The sequence below is a fragment of the Toxorhynchites rutilus genome, chromosome 2, assembly GCF_029784135.1.
Source record: "Toxorhynchites rutilus septentrionalis strain SRP chromosome 2, ASM2978413v1, whole genome shotgun sequence".
Classification (NCBI taxonomy): Eukaryota; Metazoa; Arthropoda; class Insecta; order Diptera; family Culicidae; genus Toxorhynchites; species Toxorhynchites rutilus.
The window spans coordinates 298,385,116-298,408,199 of record NC_073745.1 but is presented as its reverse complement, the minus strand read 5'-3'; the positions used below and the strand labels follow the sequence as shown (position 1 = coordinate 298,408,199).

The 23,084-nt window shown below is 39.8% G+C and overlaps 1 protein-coding gene across 1 annotated transcript; it reads left to right on the top strand.

Moving 5' to 3' along the window:
* The first annotated feature begins 3,141 nt into the window (after positions 1-3,141).
* Positions 3,142-18,385, top strand: LOC129765321 (mucin-5AC). The gene is made up of 5 exons (XM_055765498.1): positions 3,142-5,444; positions 17,171-17,387; positions 17,442-17,623; positions 17,677-17,820; positions 17,893-18,385. The coding sequence occupies exons 1-5, from the start codon at positions 3,609-3,611 to the stop codon at positions 18,001-18,003; spliced, it is 2,490 nt and encodes an 829-aa protein (XP_055621473.1). The 5' UTR covers positions 3,142-3,608; the 3' UTR covers positions 18,004-18,385.
* Positions 18,386-23,084: the final 4,699 nt, after the last annotated feature.

Here is a 23,084-nt window from a genome sequence, read left to right as displayed (position 1 = left end):
AGCCCAAGCCCGTATGCTCGCACCTTCCTCTTTACCCCGTCCATAAGGTTCTGTACAACGTCAGGTTGTAGTTTTTTTTTTGAATAGAAATCCATTTTCTCTCGAAGTCCACCTCCGATTTGACTATTTTTGGGTTCTTCCGGAGGGCCTGCTTCATAATCGCCCAATATTTCTCTATTGGGCGAAGCTTCGGCGCGTTGGGCGGGTTCATTTACTTTGGCACGAAGGTGACCCCGTTGGCTTCGTACCACTCCAACACGTCCTTTGAATAGTGGCACGAAGCGAGATCCGGCCAGAAGATGGTCGGGCCCTCGTGCTGCTTCAATAGTGGTAGTAAGCGCTTCTGTAGGCACTCCTTAAGGTAAACCTGCCCGTTTACCGTGTCGGTCATCACGAAGGGGGCGCTCCGCTTTCCGCAAGAGCAGATCGCTTGCCACACCATGTACTTTTTGGCAAACTTGGATAGTTTCTGCTTGCGAATCTCCTCCGGAATGCTGAATTTGTCCTCTGCGGAGAAGAACAACAGGCCCGGCAGCTGACGAAAGTCCGCTTTGACGTAGGTTTCGTCGTCCATTACCAGGCAATGCGGCTTCGTCAGCATTTCGGTGTACAGCTTCCGGGCTCGCGTCTTCCCCACCATGTTTTGCCTTTCGTCGCGGTTAGGAGCCTTCTGAACCTTGTATGTACGCAGGCCCTCCCGCTGCTTGGTCCGCTGGACGAATGAACTTGACAAATTCAGCTTATTGGCGACATCCCGGACCGAACTTCTCGGATCACGTCTAAACTGCTTAACTACGCGCTTGTGATCTTTTTCACTGACGGAGCATCCATTTTTGCCGTTCTTCACCTTCCGGTCGATGGTTAGGTTCTCGAAGTATCGTTTTAGTACTCTGCTGACCGTGGATTGGACGATTCCCAGCATCTTACCGATGTCCCGATGTGACAACTGCGGATTCTCGAAATGAGTGCACAGGATTAATTTACGACGCTCTTTTTCGTTCGACGACATTTTTCCAAATTTACGAAAAATTGGCAGTGAAGCATGGCCAACGTGATCTATACACTCTTATCTGATTATAAGCGAAAGCTGAAGATATAATTCCTTAAAATTAAATTTCTACAGCGTTTTTTCCGTGATGCAATTTGATGTGACACACCCTTTATGTGTTCGAACAGCGCTGTTAACTCAAGACGTGTGAAGATTGTTTGATTCCTTGCTCGAACGATCTACACTCTGTCCAACTTCTATAAGACTAGGTGACGATCTTGCTGCTTTGTGTCATTGCACAATGATCCAGGAGATGCATTTAAGTGGAAATTTGCAATTAGAGCTTGACAGTTTTTGTATTCTCTAGATAGTTTGACAGTCTAGAGAATACAAAAACTGTCTTAGACAATGTTGTTACTTATGATAGAGCGCTCGTTTTTATGTTGTCAAAAATAGGGTGACCAAAATTGTCGATGAAATAAAAAATCTAACTTTCTTATCTTTATAAATAGAGGTAAACATAGTTCGACATTGTTGTAGCTCCAATTATTTGAGACATCATTGTAGAACAAAGTTTTTCTCTATCTCTTGAAATAACCGATATAGCGCCTTTTTGATAAGTTACGTTAGGGTCACCATGAAAAAAACTGTTTTTTTTTTGCTCTAACTTTTATATTTCAAATTTTATATGCAAACTGTCTTCGAAAGACTTTTAGAGATTACTAATACAAACATTTTTCGATACAGAACTTGTCAATATATCAACTTCACTCAAAGTTATTGATATTTCTTCCCAAAAAACACGCCGAGGTTACCAATTATCGGCATGCAAATCACCGGTCGTTTTGAATTTTTCATTGATAATACTTATGAATTTTGAAGTGGTCTTATAGAAACTGGACAGCTGAAATTATCACATTTAAGCACAATAAATAAACAAACAATTCATTTGAACGGAATTGACGTTAAATATACTTTATAATTAGCATTCAACAATGTATGAATGTATCTTGTTGAAATTCTAACTGGTTGAATCAGGATGTTCTTATAGAAGTTGGGCAGAGTGTAGCATTACAATAAATGGGTTTCTTGGATCAGCAAGTTTGAGTTTTTATTAGAGAACGAAAACAAAGACTTGTTAGCAAGGTTTGACTCGACGGGTGACATCCCGCCACGGGTTTCACGCTACTCCACTGGATAACTGTATAATGACATAACTACAAAAAAAACGTGAAGGGCCTACATGTCTATTGCTTTCACGAGAACAAGAAAGAATCATAAATCAAACATCTTCAACTGCTACCCTTAAACAGCCCTCTTCAGAGCCACCAAATGATTCAAATGAAGCAATTCGGTCCGGATTCACTGTTGCCATTCTGTGAAAGGTGATACGTAGCATAATTTCGAATTATTTCTTTGGAAAATGATCTTTTTTGGGAGCCTTCAAGTTGTGAATATGCTAAGGATATTGAAAATCTAATTGGTTGTTCAATAAATTTAGTGTTTTAGTGTCTCCTATCGGAAACAGCTCATGTTTATGCTAAGAGTGAATTTTACAATTTTCTCAATTCTTCTTTATTGCTTTTGACGAATGCAACTATGGCAGAGATATGCGAAAGATATGCGATCTCCTATCTCGATTTGTTCTTCAATCTTCTCTTACGAACAAGGGTATGTGTCAACATCTGAGTCGCATCATTCTTCTGAACCACAAACCGCAATCATCCTCACTCCCAATGATGTCACTGGTCTTCTATGGACCCAAGCCGCAATTCTATGTGCGTATTATTTTTAAACTCGTAGCTAACGGTAAAGCATAAACGAAACGAAGCAAAAACAACACAACCGTTCGCAGACGGTGAGTGCCTTCTCGTCCTTATCAACTCGCAGCTCGCCTTTCGCAAGTTTCGGGATGACAAAAATATGACCAAAACTTTGACTCATCCTATGCTGATAGCCTTTGCTCGGATTCCGACTCGCGAAGGCAAAATATGCCGATTTCGAAATCGGCGACGGTTGAGATTTTTCAAATTTTCGTTGTCCGCTTTGTCAGCCAGTCTAAAACGTGAGTGCTAACAGTTCGGTTCGAAGGAATTGGCGACAACGACCTTTTTGTAGCGAGACTTTGAGTTAACGTTAACTTGCTTTTGTTGCAACATTTGGTGGAAAAGTGCTGTTTTTCTTCGTTGGTGGAAATTCGATACCTGCACCAGGTGCACGCGGGGAGGAGGGCATCACACGGAAAACTCGTTTTGCGAGAGTCGTTTTATTTCGCAAAAGAAGAATATTGTTGCTTTACTTTTTTTTCTGCGGTATCGAACATTAAATCAAAACCGGTGCCGGCTGACTTGCTGTTTGTATGTGCGATTTTACGTAACACTCCGAACGACCCGGTTAGAACTTGTTGTAATCAAATTAGATCCCGCCGACGACAGCGACGAAGACGACGACATCAACGTCGGTAAGACACAAGGAACCGATCCGAGGGTGTCGTTTCCGCCTTTGGTCTAGTACTAGACTTCACGAAGCAAAACAAAACAAACGGCGAGCGGCGGGAGTTTAGTGTTTTCTAGCGCTCGAACCGTTCGGTACTCAAAAGTTGCACCAGCTTTAAGTCGGAATGAACAGAGCCGCTTCCGAGGATAGTGCGGTCGAAATGACCGTCGAGTCGATATCATCCGCAGCGTCCGATATCGGATCGGTATCGGACTCCCCGGTCCGAAAGCAACAGCAGCAGAAAAAGAAGAGGCGAAGTTTGTCCTTCAAGAAGATACGAAACAATGCACAGAAATTGATGGCTGGGAGAAAGAGAGCTGAAAAAGCAGATCAACTTGAGGAAGAAGATCAATCTGGAGATGGATCTCTCCCATCGCCACCCCCAACACCGGAGCTACAGGATATGAAATCAACCGAAAGTCTCCCGGCAATCAAGGAGGAGCAACTCGTACTCCAATCGATTAAATCGGCTGATGAAATTCTGCGAATGAAGAAAGTTCGCAAACCAAGTCGCGCTGCCGGTTTCGTGAGGAAGCTTGCTGGCCGGAAGACGAAAGTGGCTCCCAACCCTTCGAAAGTTTCCACCGAGGATGAAATTTCCGGTTCGACCATTGAAACTCCACTCAGCATCAAGAGACGAACCCCGGAAGGGGCCAATCTCAGCGTTTCCGAGACTAGTTTGTACGAAGGTGAGAAACCGAAAGACACCTTCAAAATTGAGCAACTGGAAAGTGAGCCCAAAATGGTGCGTACAATTGCGCCCAAAACAACCGAAATGAAACTTACTCTGATCGACAATAAACACGCAGTGGGCGGCTTTGGGCCGGGAAGCTCTAAGGCTTCCTCCGGTGTTCAGTTACCAGAATCAGAATCGGCTTCGGTCGTCCCATCGTCATCGTCGTCATCATCGCCTTCGCCCTCATCGTCAAGTGGGGTTGCCACTGCAGGGCCCAGTTCAGTCACGAGTGTTACAGTGTCGAAGTCAGTCGCATCGGACTCTGCTGTTCCAATCGATTCTAAACCAATTAGGGACACCGCTCACCCCTCGGAACTATTGGCAGTGGTCAACAAAGACAATATTGCTAATCCGGGAGCTGATACCAAGGCAAACCTCACCCGGAGTCCTCTCAGTGGCGATTACATCGCGGAAATTGATAAAATTTCAATCGACAAAATCAGTACCGTCATCGGCAAGCAGCCCACAGCTCGGGAACAATTTTTCCAACCGCTCGCGGAGGCGGAAACAAACAACGCGCTCGAGACGTTTGAAGTGAATGATAACGTGGTGAAAGCTCAGGTTCCTTCTCCGGAGTCGACAGCCGCCGACAAGTTGAAAAACTTTTTTATGAAGAAGGAAGCCCAGAAAAAGTCCACTAATCCTGAAAGTTCATCCAACTCGCCATCAACGAAGGTTCGAACGCAAGAGGCACCACCCCGGCCATCATCATACCAGCTTGGAAACAACATAAAAAACCCGAACCTTTCCGGGTTCAAGCAGCCAAACGAGCAGCAGGCACCGACCGGTAGCGACGATAAGCCTTCGACTTCCGGTTTGGGTGAACCAAAGGTGGAGCAGCGTGATGCGATAGTGTTCAACATTGGCAGCCAAGTTCGTCCAGATCGTACCACGACCATCAAGCCACAGCAAACACTGATCGGACCACTGCCTGTGACGGAAAATATAACCCCGTCGGGTAACTTCAATCAAACGCGATCCCTCGAGGATTTCGGCTCGCGCTCGGACACCCGCGGATCCCCGGACGACCCGCAGCTCGGCGAAAGCTCCCGTCGGAGGATCGCTTACGTGGCTCAGCCAACGTTGTTCGCCACCGAGGAGGAGGAAATCGTGTTCGCCAAACCGTCGCAGATGGCCAGCGTTCCCACCGAGGAGTCGGCCGATTATCTCGAGAGTAAAATGTCGCCCCACGGTGAGCTGTATTTGGAGAAGGCGGATAGTGCGGTGAGTGTTTTTATGGTGATGTTGTTTTTCGGTGTGCGGAGCGTCGTTTCGTTAATTTGATGGTTAATAATGGTTTTATTCTGAAAAGTTGAAATGGATTCCTTAGATGAGAAATTATTTTCTTGATGCTGCACAAAACGAATATCGTATCGTATCATTGTTCTTGTTTAGCAAGCTTCTCTCACTTCAGGCTTTTCTTCGGATTTACAAAATCCTTTCCGCAGGATGATTTGGAAAACTCACAGATAATGTTAACTCCAGTAACAAAACATGTGCGTGACAGGAATGCGTTTTTGGTATTTTTTCAATCTGTAGATTGTGTTGAACATTAATTGTAGATTTTATGATAGCCTGGCTAGTTTTGACCGTGTACAATATCGACATCAACCCGGGACTACGAAAGCATCCGCGATGACTAGCGGCTACATTCGAGTTCGGTATCCAAGCTATTCTCCATCAGATTAAAAGTCTCAAAGACAATATTAAATTTGTTAAAGTATGAGTGAAATTTCCTTCTAGGCGGGTTTTAATTACTTGAAGCAAGAAGTCCTGATCCCAACTTAACCTATTTCCTCTAAATTATCCGATATTCCTGTTAAAACTTATCATAATAATATAAAATCAATTTCAGACACAATTTTCGTATAGGATGTTTACACCCCTTGCGGAAACAAAGTGATTTTCATTTACATGGAATGCTAAATGGATTCTGAAGGAATAATTTTCATTCATGATTTTCACTCTAAAATTCGTTTGTCCATCTCAAATACACATTATAGTACTCGCTTCACAAACACAGGCTATCCCTTTCAGTTTCCGAGATGCTAGAATTTTTTTAGTTGGCGAAAATATATGCAAATTATATTATCTGTGAAGAAAATATTTGTACATTGCAAAAAAGACTAACAAAAATGAAACGTCTGCAAATTTACAGACATTCTGGCAAATCTGGCAACTGAGCTCCAAATCTGTCAACAGAGCTCTGTGAGTTAAAACGTCAACAACATTCGTCAACATCATATTGACAATAATAGGGGAAATCAGGGTAAACCCGACACCCTAAGAATTTCCACATATTCCCTAGATCTAACGTGTGTCTTCGACCTGTAATCATTACAGAACCTCTCTTCAACTGTTTATGAACCATTCTACAGTATCTGTTGATAATTTTTTGAGTATAACTCGAATTTTGTTAGAATGCAAAAATCGATATTTTCATGTGAAATAAATGGTAGTGCGGATGAGAATGTCACCCTTTCGGGCAAAAACCGACACCTTTGAAGAAAAGAATGAAAACTTGTTACAATAATTTCAAATTATTAAGAGGTTATCTATATACTACGTGGACACTTTAACATCCCAACTTAGGTGAATATCCACGTGAAATGTGCCGATGAACGTTGAACGGAGAGATACCATGAGCTCTGCCAGGCTTTTTGTTGACACGCCCGATTCAACGTTGGGTACGTTGGCAACGTACACCGAATGGACTCGAAATTTCAAAACAAAGTTTTCGAGAATTGATAAGCAACAAAACCACCTACCGTCTCGCAAACTGCATTGAACAATGATCAATGATGAATTAAGCTCATAAAAGTATCGATTTTTTCCAAATTTTCCGACTTAAACACTTAAATTCCACGAGCGAAATTTTACATGGACTGTCTCCTGTTTGAAAACCGGTTCTGTTTTTTGTTTGTTTTGACAACAAAGCGACTTCCGCAGCTGTGGAGTGACTCGAAACGTAAAAAATGACAAGTATGTACAGGGGAAATCGGAAAATTTCCAAAACATTGCTTCTAATTGAAATAATCAGGGGGTGTCGGTTTCACCCTGATTTCCCCTATATAACAGTAGTGTATAAAACATGTCAACAGAAAGTGGTTCCGTTTGAGATGTGGTTAATCAAATCATCGTCGAGATTTTTCAATTCTTATCATATTTGAATCGTGAACAAAAATGTGTTAGAAATTTTATTTTCGAGCAGTTCTTTTAGTCCCGGTTTTTCGAATCAATATTTTTTATTTCATACACTTCAATTTATATTCCAATAGTTTGAAAATAATTCGTGTTCTAGTGAACTGAAATTTACTTAAAAGCCGTGATTGAGCGTGGTTAGCGTCACACATTATCATGCCGGGGGTTTGGACTCGATTCCCATTCGGGCCTGGGGGTTTTTCGTAACGCTAAGGCTTACCATTCCAGAATATATTCGAAGCGTATTATTCGGCATAAGAAATCTCAACTAAGTACTATTAATAAAAATGACGCAAGTGTACCTACGTTGACAAGGCAAAAGTTCCACTGGGAACGTTGGTGCTATCCAAGAAATCGAACGATTTTTAATTCCCTTCGGCCTAAATTGGCACACTAGTGTATTCGAACTTCACACTCAATATACAAGCTAGGTGTGTTATTCGCTCAAATAATACTAATAAAATTATACTCGTGTACACTTTATTTCGTAACTATAGAGGTTCGAGTTGCCAGGGATATACTAGATTGGGGTATAGATCATACAATTTAAAACTTATGCATTTTACACGATTCTGTACTAAAAGTGTTCAATGTAATTTAATATATAGGGTTGGGGAAAAAGAAATGTCGTATTTCAGATCGAAATTTGACGCTTTATTTAACATACTTATAATTATCCAATTTAAGTCAAATATGTGCCGTTTTGTTCGCAAACATGTTGCCATTTAGAATGCAACTTCATTATCCCCCCTCAAACTCAAAAAGCCAGTTTTCGCAAGCCTCTTTTGAGGCCAACTTAGTATCACCAAGAGCGTTTTGCATGGACCGGAAGAGATGATAATCACTTGGAGCCAGGTCGTCCGGACTATACGGTGGGTGCAATAGGACATCTCATCCGAGCTCCCGTAGCTTCTGGCGGGTCATCAAAGATGTGTGAGGCCGAGTGTTGTCCTGGTGGAAAACAACAACATTCCTATTGATCATTTCTGGCCGCTTCTGGTCAATCGCCTGCTTCAAACGCTCAAGCTGCTCACAGTAGAGAACCAAGTTGAGGGTCTGGCCATAGTTGAGCAGCTCATAGTGGATGATTCCTTTCCAATCCCACCAAACACACAGCAAAACCTTCCTGGCCGTCAATCCGGACTTGGCGATGGTTTGGGCCGGCTCACCGCGCTTCGACCACGACTTTTTTCGCTTTAGGTTGTCGTACGTGATCCACTTTTCATCACCAGTCACACTCTTCTTCAAAAATGGGTCGAGTTCGTTCCGTTTCAGCAGCGCATCGCAGGCGTTGATTCGGTCTAAAAGATTGTTTTGCGTCAACTCGTGTGGCACCCAGCTTTTTTTGGAATCCAATCTTCTGCAAATGGTTCCAAACGATTTTATGGTCTATACCCAGTTCCTGGCCAATCGAGCGAGTGCTCACATACCGATCTACTTGGATGATTTCAACGATTTCATCGGTTTCCACGACGATTGGACTACCAGTACGAGGTGTATCTTCGACAGTCACTGCACCAGAACGAAATCGATCAAACCAACGCTGTGCTGTGCGAATCGTTACAGTATCGGGTCCATAAACTACACGAATTTTTTCGGTCACCTTCGTTGCAGTTTTACCTTGCAGGTAGTAAAAACGTAAAATATGGCGAATTTCTTGCTTGATGGACTCCATCTTTGACGCGCTGACGCGCAGATTGTCGTCTTTAGATAGCCGTATAGTATGACCCGATGCGATAAGTACAACACAAGATATGTTTAAGTGTTGCCATATATTGACAATATACGACATTTCTTTTTCCCCAACCCAATACACAATAACGCATGGCCACTGTCCTGTCAAAAAATTAACAAACGAGGGGTTCACCAAAGCTTTCCGATAAGTTCTGTTTTTTTGCACCGATCAGTATATGTATTTTTAAAACTTTTTTGTTCGACAATGGACGTGTCGGTTTTGTTCGGAATTCCATTGTATCAACCTAAATGCGGTTCAATTTTGGTTGATTCTGAGAAATCCTAGGAAGAATTGATAAAACACGGCCATTTCGGATCTCTGTTTTTAGACATAAGACTAGCTGACCCGGTAAACATTGTTCTGTGATATAAATTATTTCTGGTGAATATTTTGGGTATTGAATGAAACATAACTAATGTATTGTAAGCGTGTTTGGATGTTTTAACGGTCTGTGAAATTAATCGAATGTGATCGATAAAAAAAATGTAAGCAACGATTTGAGTGAAAGTTTGTACGATGTTTCTTGAGTCGATGTATTTCGTAACAGACATTTTTGATCTCTTAAATGTTAAATATAAAGTGAAATAAGGCATATATGTTTGTAGTAAAAAATTAAATAAAGAAAATCAAATTTCATTTCGTTCAGTTGCTATCTCGTTGGTGGAAAATATGCTCTTGCCATTTTAAAGATGGACGGCTGAATTTATAACTGCTGCGTCCCGTTCATGAACTGGGAAATCAATGACACGCTAGACAACTTCAACGGAGCTGATGTACCGTTGATATATTGGGTATCCAAAATGTCGTTGGTGAAATATTAAAAAAAACGCTTTGTACATATTCCATCTGGCATGCAAGGCGATAAAAGTTTCAGTTAACTGTATAGGCCATGACCCATGCTTGTGGTAACAGTATCAAAAGGTCATCCATATTCCGAAATCCGATTGAGCTTGAGCTTGGGCTTGGGTAAACTGTACAATTCGTAGTTGCTCTCCATGATTGACCTGAACCAACCAAATTGCACAAAGAACACACAGAATGACGCTTGGGACTAACAATTCATTCGGTGATTCGAGCTTTAAATGGTCAATAACGACGCCGGCCACGTCCTTACAGTCACCAGGGGAAGGGAAGGAATGTTAGTATGATAATCACCGCCCGAAGGCCAGAAGGGTCGCCTCTATTGCATGGTTCCCTAGCGATTATCATGAAAAGGATAGTTGTTATTGGAAGAGGTAAGAATCAGGATTCACTCTGGTAAGTGATGTGATTATGTGAACGCGAACTATCGACCACTCGACGAAACGAAAACTCGAAAATCAAATACATTTCGTAGTGGCTATTGAAGGGTGACCTGAAAAGGTCACCTTCGTTCGCCGAAACGAATATTCAAAAATCAAATGCACTTCGTAGCTGCTCAAGGTATTAAAGGGTGACCTGAAAAGGTCACCTCTGCAGTAGGATCGGAATTGTGATAAGAGGTGTGAATCTGTAAACGCAGACATAATTACTCGACGAAACGAAAATTAGAACATCGGATGTATTTCGAAGCGGTTGGAAATATTAAAGAATGTCCTGAAAAGGTCTCCTACAATATATACCTTATACCTATTGAGATCAGTATACATTGAATATAGAAACCCTTATTTTACACAAAAAAAGACGGGTGGGTAATGTCGGGAAAATAACCGGAGAGACGTAGGACTACACTAAGGGGTGTCCATTATTCAAAAATCATGGAGCACAGATCCCAGAACGACCAGCTTTTTCATGTACAAAACTGTAGAAAATAATCAAAGGATAAAATAAAATTTCAGCACTCAGCAAACACTTAAACGTTTAGATTCAAATACGAAACAATCAAAACGACTGTCGTGCGGTGCAAATGTTGTAGGGGTTATTGTTCAGCCGGCAACGAACACACACTTGATGGCAAGCATATCGTAATAGGAATTTACCGTCTGGTATCGTGATATAATTGGGCTTTGCACTCCTCATGAATAACTGTGTTGTACTAGTCAAGTCCTTCATTTGATACCCATATTGATGGGGCTTAGAGAAAATATGTATTCCGCCATGTTGTTGTAGCGGCCATTTTGGGTTTGCATTTTTCATAAATAACTGTGTTCTACTAGTCAATCCCTTTCCTTTGATACCTATATTGATGGGGCTTTAAGAAAATATGTGATCCGCCATTTTGTAGCGGTCGCCATCTTGGATTTTCAAGATCATGAAATACGCAGTTTTATAATGACTGCAGAGATAAAGGTGTGTTCCAAATTTCAGATCAACCGGTCAACAGGAAATGGGTCAAATTTCAATTAATTGGTACAGCGCCATAGACAAACATGTTACATACAAACATACAAATATGTCACAGCTAAATAAAACCGTTTAAAAAAACTGTAAGGGGTTGTATCTAGGACACGACCGCATATTTTTGACGTAGAACTACGCAATTATATTTTGCAACCCACATGTTTACCACTTCGAATATTATTTTAGAATGCATCGAAATTTTTATAATAGATTATGTTCTTCGTTACAAATAAATTTGATGAACGTCCTTTTACGTTTGATATGATGCCTAGGACTACCAAAATATTTGAACGGAAAAATTGTAAAACGAACATTGTGTTTTACATTTCCCTCTGAAATTATACTCAACACCAAAAATTACTCCCGATTTGCATGTATTTGCAAATCGAATTCCCTCAAGCACATAAGTTTTGAAGTCCGTGTTAGAGAAACACATCTCAGTGGGGAAAATACTCCCGACTTGCATGTTTTGACAAAGCGGATTCCCTCAGGCAAATTGATTTAGAAGTCGGTGTTAGGAAAACACAGCTCGGTGGGAACAAAAATACCCCCGACTTGCATGTATGTATATTTGAAATGCGGATTTCCACAGGTACACCGATTTTGAAGTCTTTGTTTGGGGAAACCGTAAACCAGGCCAATCAAAACTTGGCAGTTAGGGCGTTTAGATAACGCTTAACATTTTACAGTTATTCAATTGTTCATCTCATGAAAAACTACATTTTATTAATTGTGATAGACGCGTAGAAATACTTCCTATCAATTGATGGACACATCTTTCCGATCTGTAAAGAAATGTTCGAGTTATAAGCATTCGAAATACGGGTAGGGTTAGCACACAAATCGGCAAAACGAATGCATGGGAAAAAAGGAAGTTCTTCCAGTTTTCATGAATTCAAACCGTTTAGAGATTAGCGAATTGTGATGTATAGCATATCAAACAAATCTTAGAGGATTTCCGATTCGATTGGTATGCACATCATGAGAATTCGTTCACAGTGAAAATAGTTATTAGGGTTAACTTTATTTCATAAAAATGTGACCTGTTTTCTGATTTGGCACCCTTCCTGAAAGACGTAGTTCTACGTCAAAACTCCAACATTCTATCAAATCGTGCGCGATTAGCCACTCATTCACCCGGCGCGACGCTTCCACCGCTTTTAACACACTTCAATAGGCTCTCCTGCTCCACATCCCATTGAAACTCCTGTCTCCCACTCTTGCGGTATCGCACCGCATACATCCCCGGCAAATGCAGCGATCTCTTGTGCTGAAAATCAATTTCAAGATAACGTCTTTCCTGCTTGGCGTCCGATGATAGAATGTGGCCAAGCCCCACCATCGCTCTCTTTATATAGTTAACTTAATATAGTTAAAGCCATATAGTTAACGTTGTAGTGACCGCCTGTATTTATTCGTAATCTGTTTTTCGTCCCCCATCTTCACCTTGTCCATACGTTTCACCCGTACCTGTGGTTGCTTGTAAGGAATAGCTGTTCGCTGCGGGAGCGCAGACAAAATGTATGGGAAAGTAGGGAATTCTTTCTTCCAATGTTTCATCAATTTGAACTTTATATGAGCTGAATAATACGTAATGTGTAGCATATAAACAATGGCTGAGGATATTTCTTATCAATGTGTGTATTTGGAACCAAAATCCATTCATTAATTGAGGAGGTATTAGCGTTCAAAAACTGAACACTTTTTCACACCGAAATATTGAAATGGGCCCCTATATTGAAAGGTTAGACATAGTCCTACTTCAAAACAAATCCCGTTCAAGTCCATTCCATTCCGTTTGAGACGAAGTAAGCATTCCAGGTTCCATCTGCTTTCGAACACATACTACCAATAGCTGGAAGCAAACACAGAACACTATCAAGCTAACATTTTACGCTCATCCACCCATATACCTAAGTGAAACTAAACTCGCTGCGCCGCGTCATAACGACAATGACTGTCAATATAAATCGGGATAAATATCGGATAGTGATAAATTTCGAAAACCATATCATAGTTCAAATGTACCGTTGTCTAAGCGCATATGGGCTACTGGCAACCCTGACGCTATATTACAACTCAACGGGAACGGTCACTAAGCATGCCATGCGAAAATCGCTAATAACATTGACTACGTGCCATAAACAAATGCTCCTGCAAACACTAAATGCGTTAGAAATAAGAAGACATTCGTATATAAGAGAATAGAGAATAGTAGGGAGTAAAGAGAGTAGACAGTAAAGAGGGTAGAGAGTAAAGAGAGTAGAGAGAGATAGAAAGAGAGAGAGAGAGAGAGAGAGAGAGAGAGAGAGTAAAGAGAGTAGAGAGAGAGAAAGAGAGAGACAAAACTAGACTCATCCGACATACACAAAAGCGCATCAGGAAAAAGAGAACTCTTCCCACTCAAGTTTTGCACTGAAAAGAGTATTATAAATAAATGGCGCACCAGTACCATTTAATACAATAGAAAACATGAGAAGTGCATATCTTCCGTGGAATCTGTTACCTCTTCATAGGTATCTCAATCGCACTAATCACTCTAATAATGCGGAAAACACGTCGTTTCATGGTACATACAGCTGTTGCAGACGACTACCCGACAATCGCTGCTTGCATGGAAATGACGTTGTCAAAACCATCACTGCATACTTTCCAGATTGATCGCTCAACAGAAAGGAGCTAAATATCTACAGTGGAATAAAAAAAACTAAAACACATAGAAATCAAATAAGATTCTGCTGAAAACAACATTCATAAATGTGTATGTAACAATAAGCGAGATATGCTGAAATAGAGCGGAGAAATAGGAAAAGAGAAATAGAGTACATGGACTTAGCTTGTTCGTATCTGTCTGTCGTTCACGTAAATGCTGGTATCGCTCTGCGATGCAATTCGATGTCTTCTCAGGAAATTGCCTCGAACTACACACACACACACACACAGAGAAAAAAATAAACTCTAACGAAAAACCCAGATTTATTTATCTGATGCATCATAAAAGTGAATTATAAGTTCACAGAGCTCGAAGAAATATTTTATCACGAAATCACGAAATATCTTCGATCAAATGTTTCGGGTTGTTTTCGAAACAATGTTTTTCTCCATCACTTCACAGACTTCAAGAAAAAAAAACTAAATAAAGCTAACGGAGCGACCGAAAAGCATGTCTACGCTCGGTGACTGCTCTCACGAGACTCATATTCCGAAATCCGATTGGTTTTAAACTCGACCGAAGTGACGAATCGATCCAAATCGACTTTTGCATTAATTTATCTGTATTCGTAGGGCACTTTCTTACTATTAGATTGCCAGAAAATAATTTTAAAATGTAAAAAAAAAAAAGAATGAAAATTTTCAGTCGATGTTGTTTGAATACACAGGAGACATAATTTGACCCTAACTTAACTTATTTTTCCTATAAATTTCCTTTTTCTTTCCGAACCTTTTTCCTAATGTAAAATCATCATGGTACACAAATTTCGTTCAAGATTTATCACCACTTGCAGATAATGTGTTACTTTGTTACATAGAACACATAGTTCATACAGAAAACTTATTTTCCAAAAGCATGTCCCGAAAATCCATATTCTAGCTTCACAGAAATGGAACACGGTATTCAATGTCGTCTATGTCGACATTACATGGAAGGTGACCACATTTGAACAACTCGATTGTACTTGAGTCAAACGGATTATAAAATACAACATTGCGATACTTTCGGGCAATTCTGACATGATCGAATTTAGGAATACGGATGAATAGTTGATGCCAAATGTCTCAGAATTGCATGAAACGTCGAGATTTACTGTTATCTAGAAAAAATTTTGTTTGTCAAAAATTGACTTTCTGGCGCTTGGTGTTTTTTTTTGTCTGAAAAGTCGATTTTAGATGAAAGTTTTAGAGACAGTCAATCTCGATGTTTCATGCAATTTTAAGACATTTGGCATCAACATTTTTTTTTTGAATTCCGATTTCCTTTCTTGAGTGATTTTTCGATTTTCTGAAAACTAAAATTTTGACATCTGCGACAATAGTAAATGAAGTCCGAATGAGTTAATACTTTGCAGAGGGTATTTTATCGTGCAAATCAACATTTCGAAGGGAGTTCCGTATGAAAAATCGGTATGACGATCTTCATTGGAACCCTAAACCATTCGTTTTGCCTCGTATTCCGAAAAAAACGACAATGTCCCAGAGTGTCGACTTTGACCAAAAAAAATTTTTCGAGATGGCAGTAGATTTTTATTCAAGTTCACTTTGAAAATTCGAGGGTCACTTTTTCCCATACATCCATTGGCACTTTAATATATATAGATTAAGTATGTTTTGCAGAAACTAGGCACATTTGTGGAAAGTATTTAAAAGTTCTAAGTGTGAATCTAAAAAGTTGAACATCCCTCATTTTATAGGTGTGTTCGTGGTGAATGATTCCTCTATTTTGATTTTGAGGTTTGATCTTCAATTTCGCTCGCGATAATGGCAAAATAGAAATTCAAGCAAGCTTCCGGGAATAGAGTTTTACACAGCGACGGTAGGAGGAAAGGTGGAGAATAACAATATTATGAAACTATCCAATTTCCCAAAAAATGGAAATGACGTCCCATCTGCGGCTCGAAAGCGATATTTTAATCGCCGCTGGGACGATCTACCAGGACATACCCTATGATCAGAAGGAAGGAAGGAAGGTATTGAATTAGAGAGACTTTAAACTCTGAGAGTTCATTCGTCTCTTATGATCAGAAAGTACCGGGAATTTTTAAATAGAACAAAATAGAGTTAAATTACTGGCAAATTTATTTTATATCCTTCAAAATATGATCCATCTGAAGCAACACACATGTGCCAACGCTTGACCCAGTTCTCCATGCATCCCTGGTAGTCCGGCGAAGCGATGACCTTTAGTTCCCCCGCCGCATTCTCTTTGATCTCCTCGATCGACTGAAATCTCTTTCCACGAAGTGGCAACCTCAACTTGGGAAACATATGTGTCAATTTAAAATTAAAAACTTTTATATCTCAAAACACGCCCATTCGTTTGTTTTGTATAGTCCCATTGAAAACTCCTCCTAATTTAACAAAGTTTGACGAACAGGCGCCGTGATAAACTCATAAAAAATGGAAATATGATGTATACACTGAATTCTTTTTTTACACGACTGATGCGCGCGTAAAAAAAAATCGCGTAATTTCAAGCAAATCGCATAATTTCGAGAAACTGCGTAAAAAAAAGATTGTCCCATCACCGGCGCGCGTCACAACCACACTCGCACACGCTCTCGCAGAATTTTTATTAGATTAGATTTAATAGTTCGGGTTCTCTCATTGCACGAGGAAAAATTTGATACAATTCCTCTTGCTTGAGAACTGAAGAGTAATCGTCAAAATCAAAGTAGAGGAATCATTGTATGTGCACTCACCTACAAAATGTGACGAGTTCAGGTTTTAAATTTTCCGGTTAAAAGAAATGCATCAAGTTCAAGTTTAACCCTTTATCAGTTCAAATGAAAATATACTTCTGAATTTTTGTGTTTTCATCTGAAATGTGCAACGAACCTCCTAAAAACACCCAAATATTGTCTAAATTTGAAAAGTTCCTAATATGAAAAAATAGTAGTCTCATCGAATAAAATAGTAGGTCTCATCGCTATGTTGCCAAAATTCTTATTTTCAAATCTCTTTTCATTTCACCCTACAGTCCAACATGAGTACAACGCCGGTGGAAAAGCGCGAGTATCTGTACAAAATCCTGGTCATCGGCGAGTTGGGTACCGGCAAAACATCCTTCATCAAACGCTATGTTCATCAGTTCTTCAGCCAGAACTACCGGGCAACGATCGGGGTGGACTTCGCGCTGAAGGTACTCAACTGGGACCAGAACACCATCATTCGGTTACAGCTGTGGGATATTGCCGGTATGTATAGAAAGCTCTGAATACGAACTGAGTAATCATCTCCTCTCGACGCAGGCCAGGAACGGTTCGGCAATATGACACGTGTTTACTACAAGGAAGCTGTCGGGGCGTTCATCGTGTTCGATGTGACTCGGAGTGCTACCTTCGATGCGGTCATCAAGTGGAAGCAGGATCTCGACTCGAAGGTTCAACTGCCTAACGGGAAGCCGATTCCGTGTATATTGTTGGCGAACAAGGTGAGGATGATGCGCATTTCAGGATAATACACAATTTGACCCGTGCTTTTCAGAGTGACCAACGCAAACAAGGTATTGTAACGACTCCTGAAAAAGTAGATGAATACGTTAAGGAACACGGCTTCGCAGGTTGGTTTGAAACGTCCGCGAAGGAGAACAAAAACATTGAGGAAGCTGCCAATTCGTTAGTCAATAAGGTATGGATGAATCGAGTGGGTTGCATGGTTTTCCCACTTTTATTGAGCAACACATCTCTTTCTTGCGTGCAGATTTTGACGAATGAAAAACAGACAGACGCCGGAGAGTTTACGGATGTGGACCGAATCGCCCTGGTTGGTGGAAAAGAGGAAAACCATCCGAAGAAAAATTGTCCCTGCTGACCGTATGCCGCCCCATATGTCTCAGTGTCTTTACTAGATATTTTTATGTTATTGATTATTTTATAAACGTATACATATGCATAAAGTCCAGTCCAACACGGGAGAAATGAGCCCAAAGCCTAAAGGGGAGAAACGAGCAAATGAATAGTTCAACAAACAACATATGAAGTTCAATGTGAAGAGATGCCAAAACCACACACACACACAAATGATGGTGTATTATCAGCATTTATTCTAAAACTGATACAAAATCAATTCCTTGCCAGATACCCGTCTAGCCAAAAAGCTTTTATACCGAAAGATGTTAATATTAGGAAAATGCCTGCAAATAAAATAATGCAAAATCTGTTGGATGTATTGCAAACCAAAAAATGTTTTTATCATTGTGAGAGGTGAGTATAAATATGGAATTTGTCCAAACTATTTTAATATATATATATATATATATATATATATATATATATATATATATATATATATATATATATATATATATATATATATATATATATATATATATATATATATATATATATATATATATATATATATATATATATATATATATATATATATAGCAAATAAAAATCAACGATAAATTTTCCTGGATGTCCAATGAAATTGTCATTCCAAAGAACATTCTAAAATTGAGCAACGAGAAAAAATGTTTTTTTGTTAGAATTTTTCATTAAATACACTATTTATTCTATTGAAAAATGCATGATCTTTTAACATTAGATTCTAAATAGAATGTTTCCAGTTAAACACTTATCAACTTGTTGCATCTTCGACAAATTTGAACATAATTTTTTGCAGGCGCTCTAAAATCGCGTTTTTTACATAAAAATGACTCGCAAATTAATATCGTACATTTTTCGCGACCCTAAAGAAATGGTGTATTCCCAGATATCTTTAAAATTCTTTGGTTAAGCAAAATATTGGAATATAATTCCAAGTGCAGCGAAAAAAATATTTTCTTTCTGGGTGGCAATATAAAGGGTGTGTCACATCAAATTGCATCACGGAAAAAACGCTGTAGAAATTCGCCCAGTAGATCCTTTTGAAAATTTTAGACAGTAAAATAAAAAGTATTAAACAACTTTTGGCATTTTCTTTTTATTCATACTTCGAGCCCAAGTCCGTATGCTCGCACCTTCCTCTTTACCCCGTCCATAAGGTTCTGTACAACGTCAGGTTGTAGTTTTTTTTGAACAGAAATCCATTTTCTCTTGAAGTCCGCCTCCGATTTGACAACTTTTGGGTTCTTCCGGAGGGCCTGCTTCATAATCGCCCAATATTTCTCTATTGGGTGAAGCTCCGGAGCGTTGGGCGGGTTCATTTCCTTTGGCACGAAGGTGACCCCGTTGGCTTCGTACCACTCCAACACGTCCTTTGAATAGTGGCACGAAGCGAGATCCGGCCAGAAGATGGTCGGGCCCTCGTGCTGCTTCAATAGTGGTAGTAAGCGCTTCTGTAGGCACTCCTTAAGGTAAACCTGCCCGTTTACCGTGCCGGTCATCACGAAGGGGGCGCTCCGCTTTCCGCAAGAGCAGATCGCTTGCCACACCATGTACTTTTTGGCAAACTTGGATAGTTTCTGCTTGCGAATCTCCTCCGGAACGCTGAATTTGTCCTCTGCGGAGAAGAACAACAGGCCCGGCAGCTGACGAAAGTCCGCTTTGACGTAGGTTTCGTCGTCCATTACCAGGCAATGCGGCTTCGTCATCATTTCGGTGTACAGCTTCCGGGCTCGCGTCTTCCTCACCATGTTTTGCCTTTCGTCGCGGTTAGGAGCCTTCTGAACCTTGTATGTGCGCAGGCCCTCCCGCTGCTTGGTCCGCTGGACGAATGAACTTGACAAATTCCGCTTATTGGCGACATCCCGGACCGAACTTCTCGGATCACGTCTAAACTGCTTAACTACGCGCTTGTGATCTTTTTCACTGACGGAGCATCCATTTTTGCCGTTCTTCACCTTCCGGTCGATGGTTAGGTTCTCGAAGTATCGTTTTAGTACTCTGATTGGACGATTCCCAGCATCTTACCGATGTCCCGATGTGACAACTCCGGATTCTCGAAATGAGTGCGCAGGATTAATTCACGACGCTCTTTTTCGTTCGACGACATTTTTACAAATTTACGAAAAATTGACAGTGAAGCATGGCCGACGTGATCTATACACTCTTATCTGATTATAAGCGAAAGCTGAAGATATAATTCCTAAAAATTAAATTTCTACAGCGTTTTTTCCGTGATGCAATTTGATGTGACACACCCTTTAGTTGCCTCGGCCTTATAAAGGGTTAAAAGACAATGCCATTCATTCAACTCACTTTAAAACTGTAGGAGAAGTGGGGGTATGACGAACATGTATAGAGGAGCTTCACTGTATCTTCGGAAACTCATGTTTCCCAAAACATGTTTTTCAATGTTTTTACTGGAATTAAAACAGACCAAAAAGTTGAATTTAATTACAAATTAAATTAGTTGAATTTAATTACAAATTACATCCACACGCGTAATCATTTATGATTTTCGGTTTTTGTATCTCTTTTCCACTTTTGATCAGTATTCATTGCCCCATATTATCTGCCGGTCGCCCGCGTAGTGGTAGTGGGGGCAAATTGGTCTTGGGGGGCAAAGTGGTCACCTGCTTTGGTATTATAATATCGACTATGGATGCCGTATTGTTTGAAGTATGTTTGAAGAATTTAATGACTTTTGATTCACCCTGTACTTTAGTAGAGCTGTCGCACGTCAAAATATAAATAAAAACAGACATTGCTCTCTCGATAGCCATTCGGCCGTAGTTCTGTGCGCATGGTATCTAAGGAATTTCTCGTGAAATTCAGTTTATTCAATCTGATATGTTGGACAAATCATCAGTTTAGACGACTGTACACATTTTCTAGGAGAGGTGAACAGATATTTTATTCAATCTGAGCTGTTAATTAGCATAGAAATTACATTGATGTTTGGGGGCAAATGTTCTGCTTACTAAAGCTGATATACCTCATCACATTTTACTCTTGACGAGGTTCCTTTTGTGGCTTTGACCCTGGAAAAATATGCCACTCCAACAAAACCAAGCCTCATTATGTGAAACGTTGTATGTTTCTTACTACGTTTTTGTATGCATGAGAAAATGTAAATTGAGAGTCTAGGTGAATAGGCCAAGCTTATTTCATACATGTACCTACTATATCAAATATGATTCGAAAAAACATGGACGAGAAAACGCATAAATCTATGCCATTTGGCTTGATATGTGCGAGTGACCACTTTGCCCCCACTAGGTGACCACTTTACACCTCCAAGCAAAAAAAAAGTTCGATTTTTCACCTTTTTTTTCTAATGAAGAAAAGTGTACTATTTTGAATTTTTATAACAAAAGCCGTTAGGTATCTTGAACAACAATGAGTTGAAATATAATATTCTTCGAGAAACGGGAATTAAAGCGGTATGTGGACGCTCGAAAAGGACATATTCCTTAGGGTGACCACTATACCCCCACTTCCCCTATGTATTTTGAGGCGCCCGCCAGCTAGTCTAAGATTGTGTCACCTCCAAACGAATTGGATTAAATATCTCTTCACCCTTTGCCGTGAACATTTTATAATGCGTTCATGTCAGACTCAATAAAACATAGGGGAAGAAGGCCCTGACCCGACCCAATTGCCGGAAATGACATACAATCCCAATTATAGAGGTAATGGGTGAAAATAACTGACGAGCGGAAAACGAATATAATCTTGTTTTAACTTCTGGTTTGCTGATAATGACGCTAAATTACCAACAATGATGAATACCCTCGGAAACGGAAACGGAAACGAAAACTGAATTAGGAACAAATTAGAGATGGGCAAAACCGTTCACTTAAGCGAACTAACTCTTTTGAGCAGTTCACTCACTCTTTCGTACAAGTAATGCAAATAATTATATGTCTGAATTTTGTTGAAAATATCTTAGCAGAATAGAAAATCAAACTATGATTTTGAAATTTTTATTTAGTTTGAGCCGTGATTCATTCTTTTCAGCACAAACTAGCGTTGCGCTGCTTTCCTTACGATGTTTTGCAATAACTGCAGAACTGCAGAACTGTACCAAAACGCAAACGACTTTCTCGAAATTATCGAGCACTATATGATATAATATAAAAACATTTCATATCAGCGACGCAATATTGATATATTATATTGATATATTGAAATATTGATCCCGAGACCATGTAAACTATAAACAACAAATACAATCAATAATCATTAAATCAAAATCAAAATTTTTGCAACTATAACATTTTTCAAGAAATACTAGCTGATTGGCTTGAATTTGATATGCCGATCATCTGAATCGGTTCAGTAGTTAAAAGTTATCATTTTTTGAAAATAGTCAATTATGGAAGAAAGGGGAAAAAATGGGACCACCCTAAAATGGATATGGGACCCTATTAAAAAAAAATGGGTCTAATATTTTGCGGTAAAGAAAGAAACTGCCACTTTGCACGAAAATCTGAGAACCACTATATCGGCTTGTCTCTACAATAAAACTATTGTACTGTATTCTATCAGTCAAAAAAAAAATCATTTTATACCAATATTGAGTGGATTTCAGAAAATACATAGTGTGTCCTCCAAGTCAAGTTCGTTCGTTTGATAGACATACCTCAATCAACCTTTTTTTTTTTTGAGATGATATGGAATCAGCTATTTTGTAGCGACAGTCAAATTAGATTTTTCATGACAAGCAATTTAAAAATGACAGCAGAGATAAAGGTTTATAAATTCGGTCAGTTTCTATTGGTCAAATTTCTATTAATGTGGGACAACCCTACAGACATACAAACATACATACCAACAGTTCAAGCTAAATAAAACCGTTTAATGAAGTAATTTGCTATTTTGTGATTGCGGCCATCTTGGATTTGGATTTTTCATGATCTACTGTAATGTACTATTCCAGCCCTTTCACTTTTTATTTGATACCCATATTAATGAGGTTTTGAGAAAACATATAGTCCGCCATTTTGTAGTAGTAGCCATCTTGGATTTGCATTTTTCATAAATAACCGTATACTACTAGTC